Source organism: Carassius gibelio, chromosome A5, assembly GCF_023724105.1.
Source record: "Carassius gibelio isolate Cgi1373 ecotype wild population from Czech Republic chromosome A5, carGib1.2-hapl.c, whole genome shotgun sequence".
NCBI classification, from domain to species: Eukaryota; Metazoa; Chordata; class Actinopteri; order Cypriniformes; family Cyprinidae; genus Carassius; species Carassius gibelio.
In genome coordinates this window covers 27,097,357-27,124,380 of record NC_068375.1, presented here as the reverse complement: position 1 = coordinate 27,124,380, position 27,024 = coordinate 27,097,357, and the positions used below count along the sequence as shown (strand labels likewise).

The window sequence follows — 27,024 nt, the reverse complement described above, 5'->3', positions numbered from 1 at the left end:
GCACAAGCCTAAGCTCTTCGCTATCTTTATAGCATTGATTTAGATTGAGTTAAAGCTTGAACACTTTAAACTAATAAAACTCCTTTTGAAACTTGCAATTTAAGAATTGACAGAGGAACATATTTACATTTACAATACACACAATAAGATATTCGAAGGAGGTGTTGATTATCTTAGCGCAGTATATGCGTATCAGGTTGATTTGAAAATCACCGCTAAGGGGCAGCATTGTCTCATTTGGAAACCAAACATTTTCCTGCCAATAAAACAATTTAACAAGATCATATTGGATCCTTCTGTATAAAAACGCTGTCCAATACTATATATATATATATATATATATTTTTTTTTTTTTTTTTTTTTTTTTTCTCCTTCTCCTTCTCCGGAAAGAGGTTATTTTGTTATCGGTCGTAGTTTTAATATTTGTATGGCTCTTGATATGTAGCAAGCTGCATTTAAATGTTTTCATCACAAGATGTCGCTCTTATACCTGTGCATAACTGAATGTGGTCAGTTGAGGAAGGATATCAAATTGACCATTTTTTGAGTCAGAAGTCCTTACATAATCATAAAGAAGAAACTGATGGTCAGCGGGATGACACCCCCAAAGGTACACCTTAGCTATAGCCCTAACTGTTAGCTGCAATGTACTGTAAGCATCCTAGGGACAGGTGTATCTATCAGGGCACTGGCAATCGTTTCCCTAAAATAACAATTGTTAGGGGATTTTTTTTTTCCTGGAAACTAATCAAATCAAATCAAGTCATCTCACCTATACCACTATATAGCGCTTTTATACAATAATCAGTGTCAACAAAACTATGTTTGGAAAATGACAAGCAGCATGGATGCTCTTCACTGAATAATTCAATAATTATGTCCCTCACTTGTGTAGAAGTCATTGCGGCTACACATTCACTTCCTACCACTACAAGTGGTAGTACTAGTCTATGCAGGTTTCAGAAAAGAGAAGAAATATAAATAAAATCATACACAGGCCTCAAAACTCAGAGGTAAACATTAAGATCACTTAAATATAATATGTATTGAACTTTGCAAGCTATAATATATGCCTTATTCATGTGCTGTCCTCTCCTAAGTCATTGTTTGGGTGCTGTAAATGTAGTGGGAGCAAAACCCGGCTCTTGGAGCGCTGCGCGCTCATGATGCGAAAGCTCAGAGCCACAAGTAGTTCCTGGTTTAACCTTAAAACTAAAGCCTACCCAATGAGCGCACTCGAGCACCTCCCCAAAATCTTCTGATTACAAGGCTGGATGTTTACAAATGACGCGCGCGCATAAAGGCGATCGATGAGCAGAGCTGCTTCAGTATACAGGTACAAGAAAGGGATGGATCACAGACCGGCGGATTTCACTCTTTGTGGACGCGCAAAGTCAAACTTTTAGTGCAATCGCATCCTGGAATATTGTTGTATTTACATCTCACTGAACTTTCTCATTTCTCAAAATCAAAGTTTTTTAGCGCACAAACATGTTTTTGTTGCTAAGGTCAGTTCTTCTTGTTAACGTGTTTTATGCTCAATTGGACATTGTTTATTCTATGCAGAGTCAGTTGTGCGTGCCCGTCAGACTGGATCATGTCAAGAACAATTTGGTCAGTAATGAAGTCTACACGTTGCCGCAAACGGTTGCGTTCAAAATAAGTGCATTTGAACAAGATTTTATACTGGAATTACAGTCGGACTCCAGCTTCATCTCGCCTGCTTTCTCGACGCACACCGACGCAACTGCTCACAATTCCGCGCATAGTGAAGATATGAGCCGGTGTTTTTATGCCGGTGAAGTGAATTCTGATCCTTATTCATATGCAGCGCTCAGCTTGTGCAAGGGACTGCAGGGCGCATTCGGTTACGGTGGCTGGGAATATTTCATCAAGCCGGCTTTAAACGACACCGACTGGGACAGTATGCATGCGCATGTCATCAGCCGCAGATCTAACGCCAAACTGAGTGGCAACTCCACGTCAAGATGCGGCGTGGACAGCGGTGTGACCCAAACCGTTGCACAGTCCTTGGCGAAGTTCAAGCACCTGAAGGAACAACACATGAATAACGTCACTATGTCAGTTCTGAAAAACCGCTCGAAGAGATTTGTCTCCATTCCGCGTTATGTAGAGACATTAGTGGTGGCCGACGAATCCATGGCCAAATTCCACGGTGACGACCTCAAGCATTACGTGCTGACCTTAATGTCAGTGGCAGCTAAGCTTTACAAACACCCCACTATTTTTAACTCTATCAACATCGTGGTTGTCAAGTTTATGGTGATTAACGAGGAAGAGAAAGGACCCAAGGTTTCCGGGAACGCGGCGATGACCCTGCGTAATTTCTGTACCTGGCAGAAGAAGATGAACAAAAACAGCGACAAGCATGCGGAGTATTGGGATACGGCCATCCTTTTTACAAAGCAGGTAAGGTGTAATGCGTCTTTGGTCAATAGGGTGCAGTATGAGACTCAACGAATCCTGGAATGATCCTGCTCGTGTATCTTGTGGTAATTGATGGCAGGCAACAAGAAACAAAACTGAACACCACACAGTTTGCTGCAATTTACTTACCCAATAATAATCAAACCAATTTTGACATGCTTTATGATGACATTGTAATCACAGCTTTTTAGGTGCACTGCAATAAGCAGGTGTTTTAATTGTTGTTTGTAAAAAAAAAATGCTTTTACTCTAACTTAAATGTTTTTATCTTAGCACTGGTACTTAAAGCTTGGTTAAATTCTGAACTATGTTTTGTATCTCACAGAGTAATGGGCAGGCTGCAACATGAGTGGCCTCTCCAGTTAACCTGCAGTTCCCATCGTGCTTATAAGAGTTGTTAAGGTCATTGGTCACTTCTGCCTTTGAGCTATTGCCCTGTATCGGCACTGCGAGTAGAAATGCATGCTCTAAATCAGCAAAGATACAATTCACGTACGCAGAATACTTAGCAGAGGGCTAAAATTGATCAAGGCTCATTGTCTCCTACAATTTCGCAAATCTTCAATAAAACACCTACATATAATTCAACCCAACCTTTATTCCTTTTTTATACATTATGATTATTGGGACAAATTATCAATTAATAACATGGTTCCTTGCGCAATACTATGTTATAACCTCAAAACACCTTTACCATGGATCATGACTTGCAAACTAATACATTCTGACACATTTGCAGCACATGACCAGGTCCATATGACATATAGGTTAAATTTATGGGCCTTTTGTTTTTGCAAATACAGTGGAGAGATGACAGGAAAGTATTGGGGTGGAGAGAGGAGAGCAGGATCAGCAAAGGACCTCAAGGCAGGATTTGAACTCGGGTCTCTGTGAGTGCAGCTGCACTATATGCCGACGCATTAAGCACGAGGCTATCGTGCTGACCCATATGATTTTTTCTGACATAGTAAATATGTTTATGTTCATCTTTTTTTAGAGTAAAACTGAACACCCTCTTAGCAGCACTCACTGGACTTTGAAACACTTTGAAAGTGTTGCAAAACATGTAAGAAACAATTTAATATTTTGCAGAAATATCACAGGCACTGTTTTCCGGTAAGCCTGGAATCTGAACTATTGTTTAAATTAAACTAAATGCAGTATTTTGAAAAGACTTACTGGCTTTACTGGTTACCAACTTGTATATAATTCAGTAGCATCAGCTTCCTACAACTTCACGTTTTCCTGCCCTTATTTAACCCAACCCATTTCAGTACTGTTATCAGCTGTTTATCAATGACATTGACCAGGGCAAAATTAAGGAATGGCTGGACAAAGCTTAGCATTCAGTCCTCAGTGTTATGCACACATAAACCCCTGCTTTGTAAAGACTCACCCATGAACTAATTTTATGCTGTCAGCTGTTTTTTAGGAATGCTTGTATGTGTGAAAACATTTCCAATTCCAAACACATCAGATGAGCACAACCATTGTATCCTCTGGCGATCTGCTGCATTTACACATGACCCGAGCTGGACATCCAGTCCAGTCATGTCTGCCTAGTCTAGATGACAGCTGTAGTGAATCATTCTGAGGAGAGTAAATATTTTATTGCTTTTTCTCTAAAGGGAACTTATGAAGCATTTTAGCAAGAGAGCAGAGTTACTCCTTACATTCTTCCACTCATTATGTTTATCACTCCCTGTGGCCAGAGAGAGATTTTCAGGTTCCTCCGTGGTCTTGGATGACTCAAGATGAGTTGGAGAGGGGCTTGACTTGTAGCTACATCTGCTAACCTATATTAAAGTTTCCAAACTGAGTATGGTGTGATTATCCAATTCTGCATACATAATACAGAGAGAAAATGAATGACATTACAAATGTAAATTGATGAGCAAATTAATGGATGGATGAGAAGGATAATGGTTGATTAGATGAATTAATGGATGGATAAGTGAACATTACAGAAGGTATATATTGAATGTACAGGCATACTACATATAAAACTACTATAAAACTGTAGCTTGTGCAGATAATTAAATGAAGATGATCTCATTATTTAGTTAATGCATTGCAACCTACATATATCATATTAAATAGCTAAAGTAGGAATATTAGTTGCTGTTTTCCATTCAGTTAATAAATTGGGACTAGTGCTTCAAACAAATCTTAAAAAAAAAGGGCCAGAAAAGAATCATAAAAGCAGCTCATATGATGCATGCATTATTCCAAGTCTTCTAAAGTCACTAGGTTTTTATAATGTGATCCAGATTGATCCAGTTCTTGACTTTGACTTGTTGAAGTTTTAAAGTGCCTTGTACTTGAATGGAAAAGTATTACAAGTAAATCTCTAGATTTTTCTTCTTTTGTGTTCAACTGAAGAAAGTCGAATGGGTTTGGAACAGTGTGAGGGTGAATAATGACAGAACTATTTCTTTAATTTATTTATGTCAGCAAGGCCAATGTATACAAAAGAGGTAAAGGGAGTTTCATACAGGACTATGGGAGATACACTAACAGGAAGTGTCCACTTTTGTGGGGAGCTTCCACTATCCTTAGTCCCAACTGCACACGATCTGACTCTTTACCCCTCTTTCTCCTCCTACCTCCTTTCAGTCTGTTTCCCATTACAAGTATTTAATGAGGGAGAGGCTGAGGGTGGTGAAGAAAGAGAAAAGCAGGAAAGACAGAGAGAGAAAACCCATGTGTCCGCTGTGTCCAGGCCCACCTGCTGCAGAGCTCCAATCCCAGCTGCAGCCTGAGAATAAAACCATATCTTTCCATTCAGGTTGTTCTGTCATGACCTCATTTTCTGTCAAATGATGTAGTGGCATCAAAACCAGCAGTGGATTATTGTAGGTATTTTAATCACCAATTAAATATTATGGCAGCAAATATGATTTTTAATAAGTACATTTGTTGCAAGAAACAAGAAAAGTCCCAGAATGAGTCACTACTGGCCTGTCATGCACAAATGCAACGGTTCCTGATTAATAAAAACCAGAGCAAAAGTTGTAACTAGGCCACTGTTGCAAGAGAGACTGAGAGTCTTGAGAGATATGGCAACATGTAATATAACTATTACAAAACTATAACATTTACAAAGCTCTACATGCCACTGCAGCACAGTAACTAAAGTTTACAGTGTACATGTGTAATAGCATTAAGTTCACAGCATCACATTTATGAACCTGTTTCAAATAATCAAATTAACTATCATCATTAACTGCCCAGTAAATACTACTTTCTTCAACACTGAATAAGCTAAATTAATCTAATTTGTATGGTAAAGTTTGCTTTTTGTGTACATTCGATATGGAGATTGCACATTCTGTTGAGGTCTTATTTTTGGTTGTAAATATATCTGTATACTCATATACTTGAAGTTTAATGTAGAACATTACTGGTATTTTATAATAGTTCCTTGTGTTATGTAATTTAGATAATTGGGAACAGCAAGCCAGCTTAAAAGTTTGACTCAGCTTTTCATCACAGGGACAAAAAGGCCCATCTGAAGTTTATTTGGATTCTCTAAATACAGCCCTTATCAATGGCAAAGTGGAGGAAAAGTGAAGGATTTGCATTGATAGCATTAGTCTTTAAGAGTCAAGCATTTAAGCATTTTTTAACATAAATATAGGACCCACAACCACATCTAACTCAATTTTTTTTATTACTGGTAAAAATTTACCAGTATCAAACTTGTGCAGCATCTGCCTTCTCAATATGTTCCTCAGCTAGCTGGCAAAAGTAACCAACAGCCTTGGGCTATAGGCCAATCTCCTATTTTTATATAACTACATATTTGGTTTGAAAATGATCACTAGCTCAGAGTTTGTTGACTGCCATGTGAGCATGTTTTTTGCAGTTCCTGTGGTTCTTAAGTTTGTCACACGGGATGATTTTAAATAAACCTTTTCATTGCGCTTGTTGGGTAATGGAAATTCAGAACCAAATAAAATAAGACGGCAAAAACGAAATGCCTCAAATATTGTTGCAATCATTATTACAAGAAACATCTCATTTTTGTAATGTTTAAGAACTACAGTGTAAATTGCTATGTGGCCTGTATTTAATTATGTGCTTGTTTGCATAGACACTCTGTTGGAAGTGTACATCTACCCGGGTGGCTAACCATATAACCACTACCGCCCCGCAGGGGTAGTGTAGGATAGTTTATCAGAGAAAGTACAACAGCGATATAGATAAAAAGTGCGAAGGAAGGCAAGAGAGGGAAAAAGTGAGAGAAATGCACATATGGAACAGTTTTGATTTTATAAAGGCATAATGAAAGTCGTATGTGTGCAGTGCTGGATGCCAATTGGGTCAGATCTGCTTGTGGAGAGTATGGGCAAGTTTTCCCCCTGTTTTGCAAAGGATAAAGAGATTTCTTGCCAAACATAGAGGTTGGATAAAAAATAAAAATGGATAAATAAGTTAATTGAAATGACATGGGAGTCTGCTCTCATTGCTTATCTAACATTGTCAGTGCACAGGACCATTAGCTAAACCGGAGCCTAAAATGGTCTGGTTCTGTTTTCTGCACCTGGCACAGGCAGATGGCTAGAATTCAAAAGGCTCATACCATATTTTATTTCCAAAGCATGTCATCATGCACTTGGAGTCTGAACTCTGGAGGAGGCGGATGAAGAAGTGGGGAAGATTGTATGATGAATTCACTGGATACAATGGAATAATAAATTGATCAGATAGCATCTTAAATGGATGCTGATAAATATATCATAGAAAAAATAAAACATTGATCACATCTTATAATTTTCTTCACATTTCATTTAACAGTGCATCATGTTTTAAAACTAGGTCACACAAGTGCAAGTTTGTCAGGACAGGGTTCTGGTCTACAGTGTTTCTCATTTCTAATCAGATGTTTTATATGTGTTATTTCATGATAATATTTTTATTCTAATAATAAATTCAACTATTATTCTCATAGCTGAACTGCAGGTGATATATGAATAAGATGCAAGGTTTGGACCGAAGAAGCGCAACTGTTCATGAAATTGTCCATCAATGTTTCTCCAACCTCGGTCCTGGAGGGTCTGTGTCCTGCAGAGTTTAGCTCCAACTTGCTTCAACACACCTTCCTGGAAGTTTCTAGTTTGCCTAGTAAGACCTTGATTAACTGGCTCAGGTGTGTTTGATTAAGGTTGGAGCTAATCTCTGCAGAACAGCGGCCCTCCAGGACCGAGTTTGGAAACTTCTGTTCTAGAAGTTTCTGAACTACATATGATCAAAGTAACAACCTAAACACCAAACTGTGAACGACCACAATTGTTCACGTTCTTTAGTAATCCAATCAGCAAACCATCTGTATTTAGATTTGTTTGTGTATGTTTGTAACTAGAGCAGAATGACTCATTTAAGCACTAATGTAAAGTCAAAATTCCTTGTGCATAAAGCAACTGGTGTTGAGGCAGTGTTGGCTGGAGTGATTTAGAAAGACAGGTCACACCTTTCCTGTTATATGCATTTGTGGGACGAGGTCATGTTGCCTTCATTTAATAATAGGCTACATTTTTTGAAAAATTGGCAACATTGCCGTATTTTCATCCTGTGAGTGTAGTCAGGTCCCAGAGTGAGTCACATTTTGTCAAACTAAACTAAACTGAATTTTCTGGTGGATGCCTTTTTTTACAGACTAGTGTTTGTTTCATGTACAATTAATTTTGTCTTGAATAAAGATTTATTACTGCATTTGTTATCTGTCTCAGATCAGTTGTCGCACAAAATTATGTTTTAATACACTCCCAACCAATATATTTATGGCAGATGTCTGACTACAGAGAAGCATTTGGACATGGTTAATGTTTGAACAAGATATCCGTCGTCTTAAAAGACCAGGGAGACTTCATGATTAGTCCCATGATGATTCTTGGGAGTTAGCAGCTGGATTCACATACATCAAGAAATTGAGAGATTGTGAGAACCAGGTCAAATTAAAGGGGCCATGAACCACCGCTTTTTATTATTTTGTACAGTTCTCTGAGGTCCACTTATAATGTTATCAAGATTTTTACATAAAAAAATATAATTTAGAAGTAATAGGCTATTTTCTGTTTGGTTTTGACCCCCTCATTCGGAAAGTGAATAGGAGGGGTGGATTGTAGACTTGGAAGTAAATGGCCAGCATTGTCTTTTTGTTTTATGCTTTTTGAGAATACTACGTCAAATTGTGCTCTCTTTGTAAACAAATCTGCTGTAAAATGAAGCGAACAAAGGACAGAGACACTTTCTTTGAAGCCCATATTTATAAGGGTATTCTTAAGGTATTATAATGAATACATAATGCTAATTTATGTTTTAATGTTATGTATTAAAACTTATAAGATGTTGTACCATCTCATAAATAATCATAACAACAAGTATAATACATTGTTATACTTATGTATTTGTGGTTATAACTTTTAAGAGCATGATTATTTATAACACGCAATTAATACCATATTAAATCCACTTAATTTATAATGGATTATCTCAGTATCTAATCTGCACAGTATCTTACTACATCTTGTAAATGCTCAGGAGTGGTTGAGTGTTTATGAGTGTTTCCTGTGAGGTCAATGTTAATTGTGCTGTGAGCTAGTTTAAGATCAGTTATAATACTTTCAAAAAGTTTTTTATTTTTTTTTATTTTTTTTTTTAAAATTACATTTTATTTTGATGGTCCCCTTAGTCTATTTACTATAAGCACCTTTGCAACTACTGTACATGCCAACTAACTTTCATTTAAAGTATTAGTAGACTGGTTAAGGTTAAGGTTGGTAGAATAAGTTGACGTACTTGCAAAGTTGCTTATAGTCAGTATAATGTCTGCTGGGGAACCTTCAAGCAGATATTTAGCAGACGTACACGTACTACCAGTACTACTACAATGACTGCTAGTTGACAGGTAGTTGTGCAAAGTTAATTATCAATATTTGTCTAAATGCATCAAAATAACCATACTGATATTAAAATAAAAAATTGTTTAAAGGAAATTCATCTGATCTGATTTAATTTTGTTTGAGAAATAAATAATAATTATTATTATTTATAAGTGGTCTTTGTTTTCTTTAAGTAAAATAAAGTTACTTTACTTACAGTAAACAAAGAACACATAAATAATAAGACCGCATTATTAAACCTTTTGGGTGTTTTCAAGAAGACTTTGTATTTGTCATTTTTCAGTAAAAACACTGATAAGATGTACTTCCACTATGTAAGTTATTGTGCAGAGCAGATCTTAAATAATGGCAAGATATGAGACTTATAATACATTATAACTATGGGAAATATAATTAATTGCAACAAACACTTTTTGCAATTAAGTTCATATTTTTGTGCTAAAATTTGCCCCTAATTATAGCTATAATTTCAGTGTTTAATTTAGTCCAATTGCATGCAGGACCTCTTTTAATAGTGTGTATATTTTATAAATAATCAATAAATAACATGCTGATTAATAAAATATTTAAATTTGTGTATTTTCAGTGTCATCAAATACACTTAAAATACACGTATGTCATAGTATAATACATCAAAACTGTTCTTATGCTTATTTATGAGATGATACAACATATTATAAGTTATATATTATCCATTATCCATTCATTATAATGCCTTAAGAATACCCAAATTATAAATCTGGGCTTCATAGAAAGTTTTACCCTGAGGTCTTACTGATGCAGTCTGAATCTAAAAAATAAAGTTAATCCACTCTTTTCTAACATATGGACCTCCAATATGTCAATAGATCAAGAGAGAGAGAGAGATGTAAAATCTAAGAAGACCAGAAGAAACGCTTCGTCTTTGTAGACTTCAATGTTTACTAAAAAACTTTTTGATTGTTATGTATAAACGTGAGTAACATGTCACACTGATTTGGAACTTCGTCCTAGACAGTGCAATTTAATATGTGGTCAAAGATGTCAGAGCCTTTTGGGCTTCTTAGAGCAAAATGAGTTTTTGAGGGTTAAATGAGTTATGCTGTTGAATAACAGGAGTTGAACTGTTTCACCAGAGTGTTGTGAAACTTCTGTTCCCTTTAAGTGTGTTGTGGCCAGAGAGAAACTCTACTTTTAATTCTAAGGTTACGACCACAGTCAATGCTAGTCCTTTTTTGGGAGTTGGTATACTGTAGGGTGTTGCACCATGGGATAAGGGTGACCAGCAAACCTGCTATTATGATGTTGAGTCTGTAGGGCTCAGATATTTTGAGCAAATCCATTTTAAACCTTGGAAACACAATATAGGTCAGTCGGAAATTTGGACTGAGATACTGCATTTTTGGCCAATAAAAATTAAAGATATTTTGAGCATGTGAAATATTTCCATGTCAATTAAAAGCACATTCTTCTAGCTACCTATTTCCTATTTTTCACTCACTTTTTTTCACTCAGTGTTAGTGTGATTCTTCAGTTAAATTTACTTGAATATCTGTTACCATTTTTTTTATTACTATTAGTATTAATATATAACTTAACACCAGGATTTATGTGCCAATGATTGAAATTATATGCCATTGGTTGATTTACCCAGCAGCATCACCAATTTATATATTTGCTAAATATTCAGCTTTAAATTTAATCTAAATAATTTGGTTTTAGATATGTATTTAAGACTAAAAGTATATAAAAATAACTTTTTATGTGTTAAATACGCTCAATATAATTTGTACTCACATTGACTTGACAAATCCTCATTTAGAATGTAAAAAATAAGAATGATGACCACAATGTATGTTCTACTGATCTAGGACCTGTGTGGAGCCTCAACATGCGACACACTGGGTATGGCAGATGTCGGCACCATGTGTGATCCCAAGAGAAGTTGTTCTGTGATTGAAGATGATGGGTTGCCATCTGCCTTCACTACTGCCCATGAGCTTGGTAAGTGTAAACAGTTCTGGCAGTAAAAATCCTGTTTCTTTTCTCCATTGAGAACCTTTTAAGAGAGACCTATACTGTACAGTACCATGAGCTACAAGATTGTTAAACAATGATGTATGCTTCTGTAGAAACAATGAGTCAACATGACTGACTTCAATTTAAAACTTAAAAGCAGTTAATAGTAAATATGTCTGTTAAAAAACTGCATTAAACTTTAAATAAACTTTAAATATTGATTTAATACATTGCAGACATAATATCACTGACTATGACTTAAACTAACCACAGTTTCTATACTTGCATTAATTTAATCACTTCTGGCAGAAGCATGATGCTCCAATAACAAGCCTTTTTCATGATCATTTATCATATTTGGAGGTGCCAAAATCTCTGAACTGAATGCTTGCCAATCCTACTCAATATGTGGGTCTAGAACCAGTGATTTAAGCATTCTAAATCGTTTGGATGATCTCCACAACATCGTCCCAGAGATGATGTTCATTCAGTTCAGATGATCTCAGTGGAGCAGCTGAGGAAAGATAAGCTCTATTAAAGTGGCTTATTTCCCTGTAGGAAACCTCATAGGCGGTTTTGCAAAAGTTTCCTCTCAAGGCCAGGAAGGAAATGTGGGGAGATGTTGGAGGTATTGTAGAAGTGACTCAGCATAGTTGTGGTGCGACTGCTGACAGGAAAATTGTATTGGAATGATTGGTGTTTTAAAAGGCAAAAATCTAAATTTATGTTTAGATAATTTCTAGAGATGGTTCATTTACATCTGTGTAAAGTGTTGACACACATCGCATTTGGTTTTTGTCTTTTTTTCCCTCTTGTGTCCTCACTTCTTTCTCCTCTCCTTTTCTCCTGCAATGTTACAGGACATGTCTTCAATATGCCACATGATAATGTTAAGGCATGTGAGGAGGTGTTTGGCAAGCTGCAGGACAATCACATGATGTCTCCCACTCTGATCCGAATCAACCGCACCAGTCCCTGGTCTCCATGCAGTGCTGCTATTATCACTGACTACCTGGACAGTGGACACGGTAAATAAATGAAAGCAATACTGTGAATTTTGGCAATATGTGAAAGCTAAAAATTACCTTTAATGTGAACCAAACCCCCTCAAAGTAAACCCACTGTAGGTGGCCTGAATATGGTTCGCTTAATATCAATTCTAAATGCAACTACATTTCCACTTTTGCATAATGTCAAATATGTTTGGCCTTTATACAGTAGGTTACCATACAAGGGTAATGCCATATGAAAGTGAAGAACAACAACACAGCAGTACTGAGATACTGTATAACACTATTTTTGACACTATTAATCTATCAAAAATGTAATATGCTGAAATTTGTCTTTAAATGTGTATATATCAAATGTTTATATCTAAGTGCATGTGTTCAGTTTAAAAATGATTTTTTCAATTTTAAGCTCTTTTTTTTACACAAAGTTTTACATAAATGTATAAAATTCTAATAAATTTTCTTTTGCACTTTCTATTATTTAAAGAATTCTGAAAAAATTGGATCACAGTTACTGAGGTTTTTTTTTTTTTACTGTATTTTGGTCAAATAAATGCAGCCTTGGTGTGCATAAGAGACTTCTTTCAAAAACACTTTCAAAAACAAAAGCGTTTAAAAAAATCTTACTAAGACCTTTTGAATAGTTGTGTATATGAGCGTGCCCATGGCTAATAGTGATGAGTGAGTCTGGGTTTGACATCTCAGTGTGGGTGATTTCTGAAAAGCTGTCTTCAAAGAAATAAACATCTCAAGGTCAGCTTACTTTACAGCTTGCAGATTTAAATGTTTGTGTTTCAGTGAAGGTTTACAGTGGGGTCATTGGGGGATTCAGAACTCCTCTCAGGGCTGATATTTGGCTTAAAATACTGGAAGAAAAACATAAATATTGGATTTGGGTAGGGGTTAATACGAATGTATTTCATATATATTCTTTGAGAAGTGACTGTCTTCAGAAAAGTTTCAAATTTTTTTTCATTTTACCTCAATAAAAAACACATTATAGGAGTGTTTGTATATGCTATAGTTGTGTTAGGGTGAGCTGAGCAAGTCTTGCATATGTATTTCCTGATTTGATTGACTTTTAATAAAGATTTACAGGTAAAATGACTGTAAACAAAAGTCTCTGAAGTGTTGTAAATACAATTTCATACAACTGTGTGTAACATTCTCTTATTATTTGACATCTTTGCAGGCGATTGTCTGCTGGATCAACCTCAGAAACCGTTAGCTCTTCCAGATGTGCTCCCAGGTGCATCCTATGGTCTAGAGCGGCAGTGTGAGCTTGCCTTCGGTGCCGGTTCAAAGCCTTGCCCATTCATGCAGGCACCATGTCAGCGCTTGTGGTGTACAGGGAAGACCCGCGGGCAACTTGTGTGCCAAACAAGACACTTTCCATGGGCAGACGGAACCAGCTGCGGGGACAGACAGCTCTGCATGAGGGGCACATGCATGGACAAACAGGAGATCGGCAAAACTAAGGTAGCTTCACAAATCTTATACATTATCTCAAATACTTGTATGGATTGATGAACACTAAATATACAAACTGTCACTGCGGTTTTAATCATGCTCATTTGCAGAGTTCAGAATTTTAGAAAAGAGTATTTATTTACACTTTTGTTGTATGGACACATTTAATGCATTTTAAAGGAACTCTCACTGCAGTGTGAAAGATGTCATGTGACCACAACAGCGATTGAACATACCGATGTCAGCCCGTTAAACATACTTCACTTGACCTGTTCTTTGGTATATTTGCCCTGTTGCTTAGCGATCTTGAACATGACCCGTAAAAAGGTTCTTAGTGGCCAATTCATTTGGTGTTTAGAAGTAAAATAGAGTCTGTTGTTCAATGTTAAAGGTAGTGTAGTAAAATAGAGTAGTGACTAACCCCTCCTCCTGTTTCTTCTGTATCAGGTGGATGGCAGATGGGGTAAATGGGGGCCGTTTGGTACCTGCTCCAGAACTTGTGGAGGTGGAGTGCAGCTGTCAAAGAGAGAGTGTGACAACCCTGTCCCAGTCAACGGGGGAAAATACTGCCAGGGAGTAAGGGTCAAATACCGCTCCTGCAGCCTCTTCCCATGCCCTGACACAGGTTTGAAACCCTTTCCTAATGTTTTCTCTCTATACACAAAACCAGCATCAGTGTAAACAAAAGTAAACAAGGATAATTGTATTATTTGGAATCATTTATGCTTTTTCTGCATTGCATATGGAATAAAATAAGCATTTCAAGAACGTGCTCCACTTACATTGCCTCATTGTCATTTTAGGCAAGAGCTATCGTGAGGAGCAGTGTGAAGCTTACAATGGGTTTAGTCTGAATACTAACCGGCTTACCCCCTCTGTGGTGTGGGTGCCCAAATATTCTGGTGTTTCGGCTAAAGACACATGCAAGCTGATCTGCAGGGCAAATGGAACAGGCTACTTCCACATTCTTGCACCAAAGGTGGGCAATTAAAGTGTTAACAACCATCTATCATGTTTAGAAATTATTTAAAAAAAAACAATATTAAAAAGAAGTTTGGGTTTAAGGTATGAAAAATATATATTAGTTTCCTCAAGTCATGCAATGGAAAATATTAGTTAATCTAATAATGGGGCCTATATATTTTAACTAGGATTTTATCATTTAATATATTAGCTAAAATATATATATATAAACTAAGAATCTCATGAATAAGGGCTTCTCTCACTGGAGATTATTGAATTTATGCATTGAATTATGGAGGATGCAGGGAATATAATCTGTCAGTGAGTCTGGAAGACTATAACATGAAGTGAATTTAACACACCTTAACACCACAAAATATATTTGCAATAGTTTGGAAAATTAAAGGCTACACATGCAATCTCAGAACAGTTTTGAGTTATTAAACATTCACCTAATAATTTATTGAAAGGAAAAGAATCATTAAATTAAAACCGTATATTACTATAGGCATGTAAGAGGAGAAAGGTTGTGGTGAGCATACCTGCTGTTTGCTGGCTGCTTTACACTTGCGTCAGATTTCACTACAGACAGACAGACAGAACTGATGAAAGTGAAAAGAAAAGATAAAGATAAAGAAGGTGAAAGGGCCTATCCTTGCAAAATACTGTTGTGCAGAGTGAAACTGTACAGATGCAACAGACATTCTGTTTTAACAGGGATTTGACATCGAAGAAACCATGCAGAGCCTGTATTATGAAAGAGACGGCAATGAACTTTAATCTGCTAAAGACATGTTTTGCCAGAGGCAAAAAATAAAAAGAAAGAAAGAAGCAATACCAAAGGCTAGACTGCATTTTAATTCAGTAAGCCCCGATGCTAATTTGAAGTGTAACTCATCCATAACAAATGGTTAACAGAATAGGGACAGAAATAGCTTAATAGTAGACATGCTAGACTCATTTGTTTCAATGCACCCCCCCACACAGTAAATGCTTATAGTTAGAAATCAGCCTGTTTTACAAAGCTGCTCTAAAACTGAGCAACGGGAACCATTAAAAAGATTTATCTAATGTACATATACTGTATATGTAGCAAACATCTTCCTTTTAATCTACATTTTCAATTACAAAAAAAAACACACATTTATTTTAATCATCAATACAAAATAAATGGTTGTACAAGAATTGCCTTACATTTTTGTCACCATAACATTATATGTATCCACAAGATAGTTGGCATGCAAATAATTTTTTCCCTGCTTTTTATAGGTTGTTGATGGTACACCATGTTCTCCTGACTCCTCATCGGTCTGTGTCCAAGGCAAATGCATCAAGGCAGGATGTGATGGAAAACTGGGATCCAACAAGAAGTTTGACAAGTGTGGTGTCTGTGGAGGAGATAATAAGAACTGCAAGAAGGTCTCAGGCCTTTTCACAAAGCCCATGTGAGTGAAGTTGGGTCACAAATAATCTGAAAATAATTAAGGCATTGATTATAAACCTAATGTTTTTGCTAAGCCTGGGTATCAATACAGATTTCCTTATTTGATTTTGATTAGACTGATTATTTACGGTATTTTTGTTGATGTCCTTTTTACGTACAAATCTAAATTATACTGGACAGTGTTTGAGAATGATTTTGTTTCATTAAAAAGAACTTGTTCATAAGAATCGTTTTTGTAAATCAGACATGTATTGCCATTATTTTTAGATATGCTGTCACAATCCAGTGCAGACTTCAAACGCGCATTCTTAATATTTCTTTTTGAATTGGCCAAGTGATGTACTAAGAAAGAAAATAATATTCCAAAATTATTCTAATCCTTCTTCTGACCTTTCTCTTTTCAGGCATGGTTACAATTTTGTGGTCATGCTTCCTATGGGAGCGTCTAACGTCGACATCAGGCAGCGTGGCTATAAGGGCATTGTGAGCGACGACAACTATCTTGCCGTCAAGAACAGCCAGGGCAAGTACCTACTGAATGGAAACTATGTGGTTTCAGCCATGGAGAAGGATATTCTGGTGAAAGGGAGTCTGCTCCGCTACAGTGGAACAGTTTTCTCCTCAGAAACTCTTCAGGCTGTGAAGCCTCTGGGTGAAGCCCTGGTAATTGAAGTGCTCTGTGTGGGCCAGATGACACCTCCACGTATACGCTATTCTTTCTACTTGCCACGAGAGAGCAAGGATACCAAGGTGCAAAAGAAAGAAGAAAAGGTACGTGCCGAAAACAGTGTTCTTAGAGAAGAGGGGAGAATCAATAAAGGTGGAAAAGAGGCAGATCTTCTTAAGGACAAAATCTCACCTTCATATGTCAACGATATTGCGCCTAAACCAGGGAAGTGGGTGGTGGCGGGGTGGGGTGTGTGCTCGGTTACTTGCGGTAATGGACTCCAGAGGAGGATGGTGCAGTGTCTTGGGGGAGATGGTGGGCCTGGAATAGACTGCGAGCCTGCACAAAAGCCCAGTGCTATTCGGGCATGTGGAGACCCTTGCCCCATGTGGGACGTGGGCGACTGGTCCCCCTGCTCCAAGACCTGTGGGAAGGGCTTCAAACGGCGCCTGATTCACTGCGTTACAAATGTGGGAAAGTTTCTTCCCAGGGAGAAATGTGCAGACAAAAAGAAGCCACAGGAGCTGGACTTCTGTTCATTAGCCACGTGTAAATAATCCCTCCCTTCCTTTATATTTCTACATGGACCTTCTATTTTGTCAAAATGCATATTCAACAGAGAAAGGAACAAAGAAAAAAGACTATATGTTCTGGTTTAAAGTTTAGAATTTGTCATCTGCCTGACAATGGGGGAAAAATTAACAGCTGTGGAAAAGAAAAAAAAAACTGTCACAAAATAGACAACTGAGATTGTGAGATAAACAGGCTTGAACACAAATGCAAATAGTACTCTACCTCTAATTCTAACCAAATTCTATATTACAACATCTCTAAATCATCAAGATGAGACTAAATTCATTATCATGCCTGTTGTCATTAATATTCAAAGGTATTTATAAGTAATGTTTACACATAATTTTTTTGTGTGTGTTTGAATATGTGCGATAAAGACATATTGACAGCATCTCAGTATTTAAGTTTGTTCTGCATCTAAAAAAAAAACAATCAAAAAAATGTTAATTAATTCTTCATATTATTTTTTTTTTAATTTTAGGAATACATTTGTATAGTTACATTTCACTATTATAACCTAATCCCACGTCTACACTAAAGCTAACCACTTCTCATCGATACAAAGCACAACAGGCAGATAATTGTAGTGACAGTTATTTTTACTACATTATACCATTTTGTAAACTTGTTTCATTAATTATACTGTAATGTTAAATTAGTTGAAAAGGCATGACAGAGACCTAAAGCTTACTTTTATTGATTAAATGCAGTAAAATCAATGTATTCTATCAGTTCAATATTCTATAAACCTAAAAGGATTTTAAACATTTTTATGCATATCAATCATTAATTGGAAAAACATTTACATTTTCGATGCTGTTAATATGTCAATAATGTAGGCCTACACGTCTATGTAAGCATATGGAAATTGATGAACCACACTATACAAATATTTGTGATTAGGAAGGACATTGCAATCCAAGTCCAAAACATCAGTATAATTATTTATCATAAACTGCAAAAATCCATTGCTTTTAACTGAATGGATGACTCCCCCCTGCAGACATCAGTGTAAACATATCTATTTGTGTGAGCAATTGATGTTTGAAATGGTCATTAATGATTGTGTGCAGAGGACGCCAAACTAAATGTATTTCATCTGGGTTAACAGAAACATTCCACGGGGTGTATAACATACTAGCCCACAAAAACCCTTGAACTGCATGGAACTGGCTGCAGTCTGCCCCTTTGATACCCTCTGTTCTTCAAAACTCATGAGATGTGGAAAAATTAGTGGGGAGCAATTCATTATTAACTAAAAATTAAGATCAACATCCAAAAATGAGACTGGAGTATTTGTAACAGAGTTTAGTATTTGCCTAAAAAAATGGTTTACTAGTATTTCCATGTTTTTATTTACATTGCTTAAGGACTGAGAGGAAGCATAGCACATCAGCACATTCTTCATGTCAGCAAACAGGACTAAATATTAGCATTTTTTCACAAATAGAGCAAAGGAAGCCGGTTATCCCAATGCTTTACGTCATGCAAATAAATTGTCATCTGTGTACTATTATAACTGTAAGTCTTCTAGCTACTTTCCACATGGCCTTTCGTGAAACCTAGTGATCCACCTTTACTGCTGTAATATGACATGCAGTAACTCAGAGGAGCCATTTTGACAAAGTACAGATCATGGAAATGTTTAAGTCTTTGCCAATGTATTAGCCCCCTAAAACAGAAACAGCAAGGAGAAAGCCTTATGTACACAAAGCCTGTGTTTTATCAGTACGTGTGTGTTAGCATGTTAGCCGTCATGTCAATTCATCTCCTTGAAGTCACTGTTATTTAGCTCAGAAGACCTTTTTTTTCTGGCCAGCATATTTCCTGCTGTCAGCCATGTTCTGTACTGCCAAACACACTCCCTCCTCATCCAGCTTTCAACCAGATCCCTTTTTTGTAATGCTGTTTATCTCCTCTACTCTACCTACCACTTGAGCCAGAGTTGCAGCTGCTATAATCATGCCCTGTCTGGTACAGTTGCCATTTTAATTAAGTTATTAGCACTATTACAATTAATTTTAAGAACTAGTGGCACAAGGTTTTACAGTGTGGTACCCTATGCTTTAGTGGCAAGTTGTTCTTTGGACACAGTAAGTGAGAATCCCTGTAATCCGCTAAACATGTTACGTTCATGATCAAGGTTCGTCATAGTGAACATATCGTCCATCTAAAAGATGGTTTCTGTATTACTTAAATGCATATTTTTCTTTTGTGCTTTTGTACAGCAAAAGATTTCAATGTCCTGCATGGGCTTGTATACCATGTATACATCCATCTGGCTGTGCAGTCATGTAAATACCTATTATGTCTTGTTATACAATAATTTTTTTTCTTTTTTTTTTTTTTTGTCATGCTTCAAGGTATTTATTCCTAATAAAACATTTAGAAATAATTTGCAGTCTGTGTAATTTTTCCTATTGTATTTTTTTATACTTATAATTGTATCTTAACTCTTGTTTGACCCAGTTGCAAACTTAGCTGGGTGTCTACATGCAGGAATTAAAAAAAAAGAAAAAAAAGAAAGAAAGAAATATTTTCAAACTCCCGAGACAATGAAAGGAGAGAAAGATGGAAAAAAGAAGTAATATTTCAAGCTGTTGAATGTAACAGCTGCACGCTCATCATCTAGGGTGTTAGACCTCGATCAGATGATTATATAACTTGGAGAGTGATATCAGGGCTGTGCATTGTGGGTAGTGTGACAGACTAGTGCAATTACATCAAGCAGAAAGCATTGTTCTGTCAGGGGCCAAAAACAATCTGATTTCATCTGACCTACATAAGGACCAGCATGGACTACAAAATAAGATTGGACAGCAATGAAAGACAATTTACTTTCTTCTTCCTTGCTCTAAGTTTTATCTTCTTTTACCTTTTTTTTATCCTGATATGAAACACTGTTTGAAGTCATCTTGATCCTTGAAGAAATATGCTGGTATCTCTTTGAACGCTTCGCTCATCTTTTAACACCATTTTTTCACACTTTTGTAGAAGGGCCTTTTTTTTCCATCACTGTTTGTCAATATTCCACCATAATCACCCTCTATAACTCCCTGATGTTGCATATCATTAACATACAAGAAAAGAAAATATAGCCTTCACAGTATAACGCTGTCTTGATATCCTGTCTGAAACCACTGACCCACAATCCCTTGTCCATAAAATATTCTTTGGAGAGCAGAAAAATAGTTGAGGAAAGTTCTCTGTAGAAGCTATGTAAGAAATTCATATTTCTATTGGATTGGAGGAACTGGTGTTTTCCTAATGATGGCCATAAAAAAAAAAAACACAACCAAAATGAACTGGCAAGGACACTTGTACTCAAGAATTTCTGTGCTAGAATCACCAAATCAATCAAAATCAAGTCAAATCACTTTTATTGTCACATCACCACAGCACATGGTGAGTGAAGTTCTTGGGAGCGTGCTCCAGACAGTGCAGAAACAATTTACATATAGACATACAGACTTTATACAGATGACAATGTGCAAATGTGCAATGTGCAGAATGTACATATACTGTAGTCCATTATTGAACTGTGTTGGAGATAAAGTGCATTGTGTGGCATACCGTATTAATAATATTAGCAGAACCCCAATACAGAGTTTCCATAAAAGAGTAGACCATAAAGAACCAGAGAAGTGTGGAAAAGAAAGAAAGGAGGTGCTAAAGGAAGTGTAGTTTATAGTGCTCTTGTTTATGGTTATTGAAGTATTTTGTTCATGGAAAAGAGGTGTCTTCAGCTATTTCTTAAAGGTTGTGATGGTCTGAGAAGATCAGCTTTCACTTGTTATTTTGCAAAGACAAGTAAAAAACGTCTTCTGTTAATGTGTCCCGATACATTTTGTTTATAAAGCTCTGATATCAATTTTTTGTCCAGTTACAACAAGCTAAATGCCAAATGTTTACTCAGCCAGGTCCCATATGGTGAGTCATACTGTTACATGAGGTTAGAGTATTGAAGTATTGAAGGAACCCATTTCACTGTCATGGAGAGCCAGCTGCTTGCTAAATGTTTGCACCAAATTCAATGTACAAACTATATGTTGTTCCTTCTCTTAGTCTATAGGACAGATACAACAATAAATGTGACTAACTACCAGCTGGTATTAATTCAGTAGTCTTATCATCATTTTTCCTAAAGCAAGAACATTTTGCATAACTCTCAATAAAGTGGAGAGAAAAAACAAAACAAAACAAAATAGAGCTTCAGGTTTACAGCATCAATCACTGTATAGAATCCAAGTGTTTGTGGGTCTCATTATGTTGCAAATGGGCTGCCATAGAACATCAGATCTATTAGATCCATGATTTAAACGTCTAATATTGTGTCTAATATTGAGGGATGACATCATACTTTGGTATTTAATACAGACATTTTATTTGTTTGAGGTAATTTGGCCAAAGCTGAGAAAAGTTTAGTTTGTGGTGTAGTAGCAGTGTATTTCGTCTCAATATTAGCTTTCCACTGACTCATCAACTTCAGTCATGTAACAAATAGATGGTTTACAGCAAAATGTTTTTGAAGCCAAGTGGTGCTCTTTTTATTAAAGGTGAGAAAATTCAAATATATCCAACCCCCAAGAGCAAGGGAAATTAGAAAAAAGAAATACCTGAAAACAGACCTCAATATGGAAACCATCTAAAAAGTTTACACTGGACAAAGAATTGGAATAAACACATAGCTATATATAACATGCTAATCAGGTTAAACAAGACACAGGTGCTAATAATTACAATAATGAAACACAGGAACCAGGAAGACCAGGCAGAGGAAACATAATAACTCTTCAAAATAGGATTCCCCCTAAAAAAAAAACAGACACATTGACCCGTATTGGTCACAAGAACAATACATAAAAATACCTACAAGCAATTACTACATGTGGTAGGTAAAAATATGATGTCACATGTACAATTACATGTCTAATGAAAATGAATCTACACTAAACCTAAACTGTAGCTATAAATTGCCTATATTGCCTGAATTCAGTCAGATTTGCTGAACAGAAAGTGTCTGTTACTGCATGTGGATCTTAATCAAGCCCAAAAAATGGAGATGTTTGAGAGAAAAGTAGGTCCTGCGCATTAAGTTCTAGAGCAAAACCACTTTATTTAACTCTCCTTAAATGCATTACAGCTTAAAGTGAACCTTTTGAAAATGTAAAGTATGTGTGTGACCAAACTATTTATGTTAGGAAAACGGTGACCAAAGCTTGAGATATAATTGCCCATTGCTGCTCTAGAATAGAGATCAATGTAATAAAACAAAGAGAAGAAAAGAAAAAGCCAAGGATCAGATTGTAGATAAAGATTCATAAAGATCTGGGAATCAGGTAAATAATGAGAAGTATAAGAATAGACTTGATTCTAGTTGGCTCTCACCTGCTACATGTGAAAAATAGACCTAAACATTCATATTATCCCACCTCAAGAGAGATCCGAATCAGATCAGATCTGAACAGAAATATGATGAAGTAATCCAAACAATTAAATAACACTATCCTTACATTTGTTACATTTTCAGTTTACTGACTCTCTGAAAGAAATGTGAACTGATACTATACTGTCAACTATGTTCATTTGTGCACTGGGTTGCGCCTCATAACTTGGCTTTCTTTAGCTTGTGGTCTGAGAGCAGCTGGGCTCTGGCCATGTCAATTTGCCTTCCAGACCTTGAAGACATCTTAAGAGATGCATACAGCGAAATGAAAGAGAGAGGGATGAAGTCATACCTCTTGTGCTATAAATCCCTGCAAGTAGAGCACTCTGCAGCAAAGTTCATTACAACCTTACACAGTTAGGGGGATTCCTTTCTCAATGTCTCTCAGATGGAAAACTGGACTTTAAACACAAACATGCAGTTTTAAGCGGAACAAACAACTAGCTTGACTTAATAAATCTGGGCCCGGGGGGCTGCACTAATAAAGATAATGATTTTAAGACTACATGTTGACTGATAAAACTCCAAAAGCTCTAGAACTTTAACATAATTAGATGCTAAAACATGGAAAATAAAAGAAAGAGAGTTTCAATGAAAGGTGCAAACACTAATGATAATATACAAAAATAGTGAATAAACACATGGTTATTAAGGAGAAAGTAACAGTATGCAAAATGTGCTATAAAGGCAATTTATTCAACAACTCTCCGGAATACTTGAATCTGATTGGTCAATCACCACATTCAGTGGTCAGTTATTGGCTCATTTTGGCTCTGTCCATGGCAATGCTGTATATCAGTCTGTTCATTCAGATAACTGAAACTGATGTTACTTTCATGTCTCTTGTATTACACCGACCACATACACCATTGTTTCAGCATCTTCATTGTGTTTTGTACATTGTAACAGAATCTTTAAGGAACTATAGAGGTAAAATGAAAACTCAAAATAATGTTTCATAACCACATATTTATTTAATTGGTGGGTAGCTATGTAATAACCTGGATAATGTACAGCCAGCCAGTCATTATTGCAAAATGAACCCCTTCAGGGTGATACAATACTCCTCAGTTTAAATGTATTTTTTTCATACGGTTTGATAGGAGACTTTTTGAGGGGTTAAAGAAACCATATTTTCCAAAACGTCCATGATCAAACAAATCTAAAGATTTTATGCCTCAACTGCACAGTGACTTTAAACAAATGATGTTATACATCTGGTTTAATAAACTGAGAGAGGTAAAAGTCTAATTTGAATAAGTCTTGCTAGGAAAGGGGTGGATTTCATATTTAATTGCGGTTCTGTTTATGAAAAACCATCAGGAAATCCCCCATTTTAAGATGAGATAAAAGGCAAAGAAGCAGGATATGTACAGTCATTAATTAAGTACAGGGACGCTGACACAGACGATCAGGGAGGTCTCAGTCAATGAACCCACTGTGCCTCATCAGTGTTTACACAGAGTTTCTTGGCTCAAAAGTTTATTTGTTCCAGACATACATGCAAATAAGCCACTTGGCTACTCTTGGATATAATAGTGTGGCTTATGCAAGATCAACCAAAAACCAAATGTAAACAACATCAATAAACTCATGCCTCGTCACACAAGAGGTTGGCACTGTGGTGTGAGCGAATTCATTTCTCTCAAACTGAAGAGCGTTCTCACATCAGCTCTTATGGAGAGGTAAACTGTGACCAGAGTCAAATAAACAAATGATAAAGAGATCCATGTGAGTCAACTTTGTCTCCATAACTTAGGCCACTATAACAATGCATTAGTTTTTTCTTATTGAATAACACTGACACATTAAAGCGTCTCAGCTAAGGCAGCCAGAATGAAACTCATTTCAAACAGTACTAGACTGTCACAGTGTTATAGAACCTGACTCAGTCTTAACTACGTTCTAAGCCATGTTCTATTTCTGAAAAATGTTTATAACTCCTTTGAGCTCTTTGGATAAATGTGTTGATTTTAAGCATGGATTGCTATGCTATTTAGAAACACTTCTATTTTTAACAGCATTATATAAGGAAAGCTTCAGACAGAAGCATATCAGTTTAACCTATAAATTAAACCAAATATATAATCAACCATTTCGATTTATGAATTCTATTGTAAAATAATTTTATTTCTACAAGCATATGATGTCTACAGTGACTACATTATTAAATTGTATAGGCTACATAAGTTTTTTAAGTAACATCCCAATGAAAGAATGTTTCAAATTTGAACTAGGTGCCCTTTTTTGGTATTCTATTATATGAAAAAATAGGCATCACCCAACCAAAACCACTGCACCTGCTCCAACCAATTTCATATGATCTCACCATTTGCTCAACTGACAAGACCTTGGCCGATCTACAGTATGTTGATGATGTGGTCTGGAGGTGAAGAAAAGTAAAAGGAATTTCCTGATGTTTTTTTCAGTTTCAAGTTGTTTTCCTAAATCCAACCATACGGCAATGTGCATGTAGGGCCAATGTTAACATTATTTCCTCTTGAGTTTGAGTTTTAAAATGATGGCAAGCATTACATTTGTGCTGTATAAACCAAGACATGAACTAACACTGGATCCATTTCAGAAGGCAAAATTGATTTTAAGCAGGCTATTCTGACAGATTTCGGGTTTTTAAATCAAACTGATTAACTAAAATGCTACAATTTAACTTAAATAAAAGAACCTCCAACAAAAGCTGGGAGAGAACAAATCAAATTAAGAACAAGGCCCCATCCCGCTGTATAACCTTAAGGAACCTCCCTTCTCTCCCAGCATCTGCAGCTAAACAAATTTAAACCCAAATGACCTTTTTCAGGCCGTCCCACCCTTGACTGTAACCATTAAAAGATTTAAGTTTTATAGCTTCCCCCTAAGCAAAATCTTACTCCAAAATACTACCAGACAGACGCATATAGCAGGCCCACGCCATCCCAGTGCACACTGTTGTAAGCATAAATATTACTACGAATCTAAAGTGGTACAGTATGTACTGTAGGCAGCCTTTGAGTTCAGTTTTGAGTTTCAATTCTTTAAATTTCAATTTCTGCCTTGTCACAAGGCAGACCTGAGTGATAAGCCTCTATTCCTGCCAATTTTAAAATCATTGCCTGCAACAAAGACTTTAACTGGTAAAACCCTAAATTTAACCTCTCAATGGTACAAAAACGTTAACTTTTAGATGGGGTCTGTAAGTTGCATTTGGTGGTCAGTTTATGTGTACTTTTTGCACTGACTTCTAGTGAGAAATCAGTATTATAGTAATTCAGTATTAGTTTATTAATCACCAAAATTAGTTATATTTTGTTGAAGATCATTAAACCATAACACTGCCTCAGAAGCCTGTCCAAAATCAGTTTCATGAGATGCCTTCATGCAAAAACGCTGCCTGTAAAATCATTGCCTCATACGGCAACGAGGGAGCAAGTCAACTGCCTAGGCTTTCGGACGCAGAATTGAACATCACTGGTAGGTTTGTTTGATTAGGGTTGGAGTTAAACTCTGCTGGAAAATGGAACTCATGAGCCAGATTTGAGGATCACTGGAGTAGAGCATATAGAAACATATAGGCTAATTTTGTTTTATAAACATGAGGTGAGTAAGTAGCAAGATTTAGCACAGGCTGAAGCATTCAAAGAGAGACTGAAGCAAGGAAGCTGAGGACGTATTAATCAGCTAAAAAATATACTTCTAACCACTGCTTCTTGAAGGAGACATATATCACGTAAGGGTCATTGTAAACCTCATTTATTTTGTGCGAAACATGGGTAATATGAAACTTAACAAAGAGACTTTTTGGAATTATCTAGTAATATGCAGAAAAACAATAAAAAGTAACTGAATGCCAAATTATTGGAAACTCATGAGCCTTGCCCTGCAAAAATAAATGAATATTATACCCTGTTTATGTTATGGGCTGATATATTTTACTAGCCATGCTTACCTTGCTATAGTACTTGACTGATTGCTTCATCCAGTGTTACACGCTCCTTGTCTTCTGCTTTAGAAACAAATTATAGAGCATTGTGAGTTCTCAATGCTCAGAAAATAAGGAAGCTAAGCAGAGATCTAAAGTATCATATTAATCCACACAATAAATACAG

General features: G+C 36.4%; 1 protein-coding gene across 1 annotated transcript; it reads left to right on the top strand.

Moving 5' to 3' along the window:
- The first annotated feature begins 1,278 nt into the window (after nt 1-1,278).
- On the top strand, nt 1,279-19,873 carry LOC128008458 (A disintegrin and metalloproteinase with thrombospondin motifs 15). The gene is made up of 8 exons (XM_052592880.1): nt 1,279-2,430; nt 11,204-11,336; nt 12,212-12,379; nt 13,554-13,840; nt 14,279-14,456; nt 14,635-14,810; nt 16,064-16,239; nt 16,643-19,873. The coding sequence occupies exons 1-8, from the start codon at nt 1,492-1,494 to the stop codon at nt 17,460-17,462; spliced, it is 2,877 nt and encodes a 958-aa protein (XP_052448840.1). The 5' UTR covers nt 1,279-1,491; the 3' UTR covers nt 17,463-19,873.
- The last annotated feature ends 7,151 nt before the right edge of the window (nt 19,874-27,024 follow it).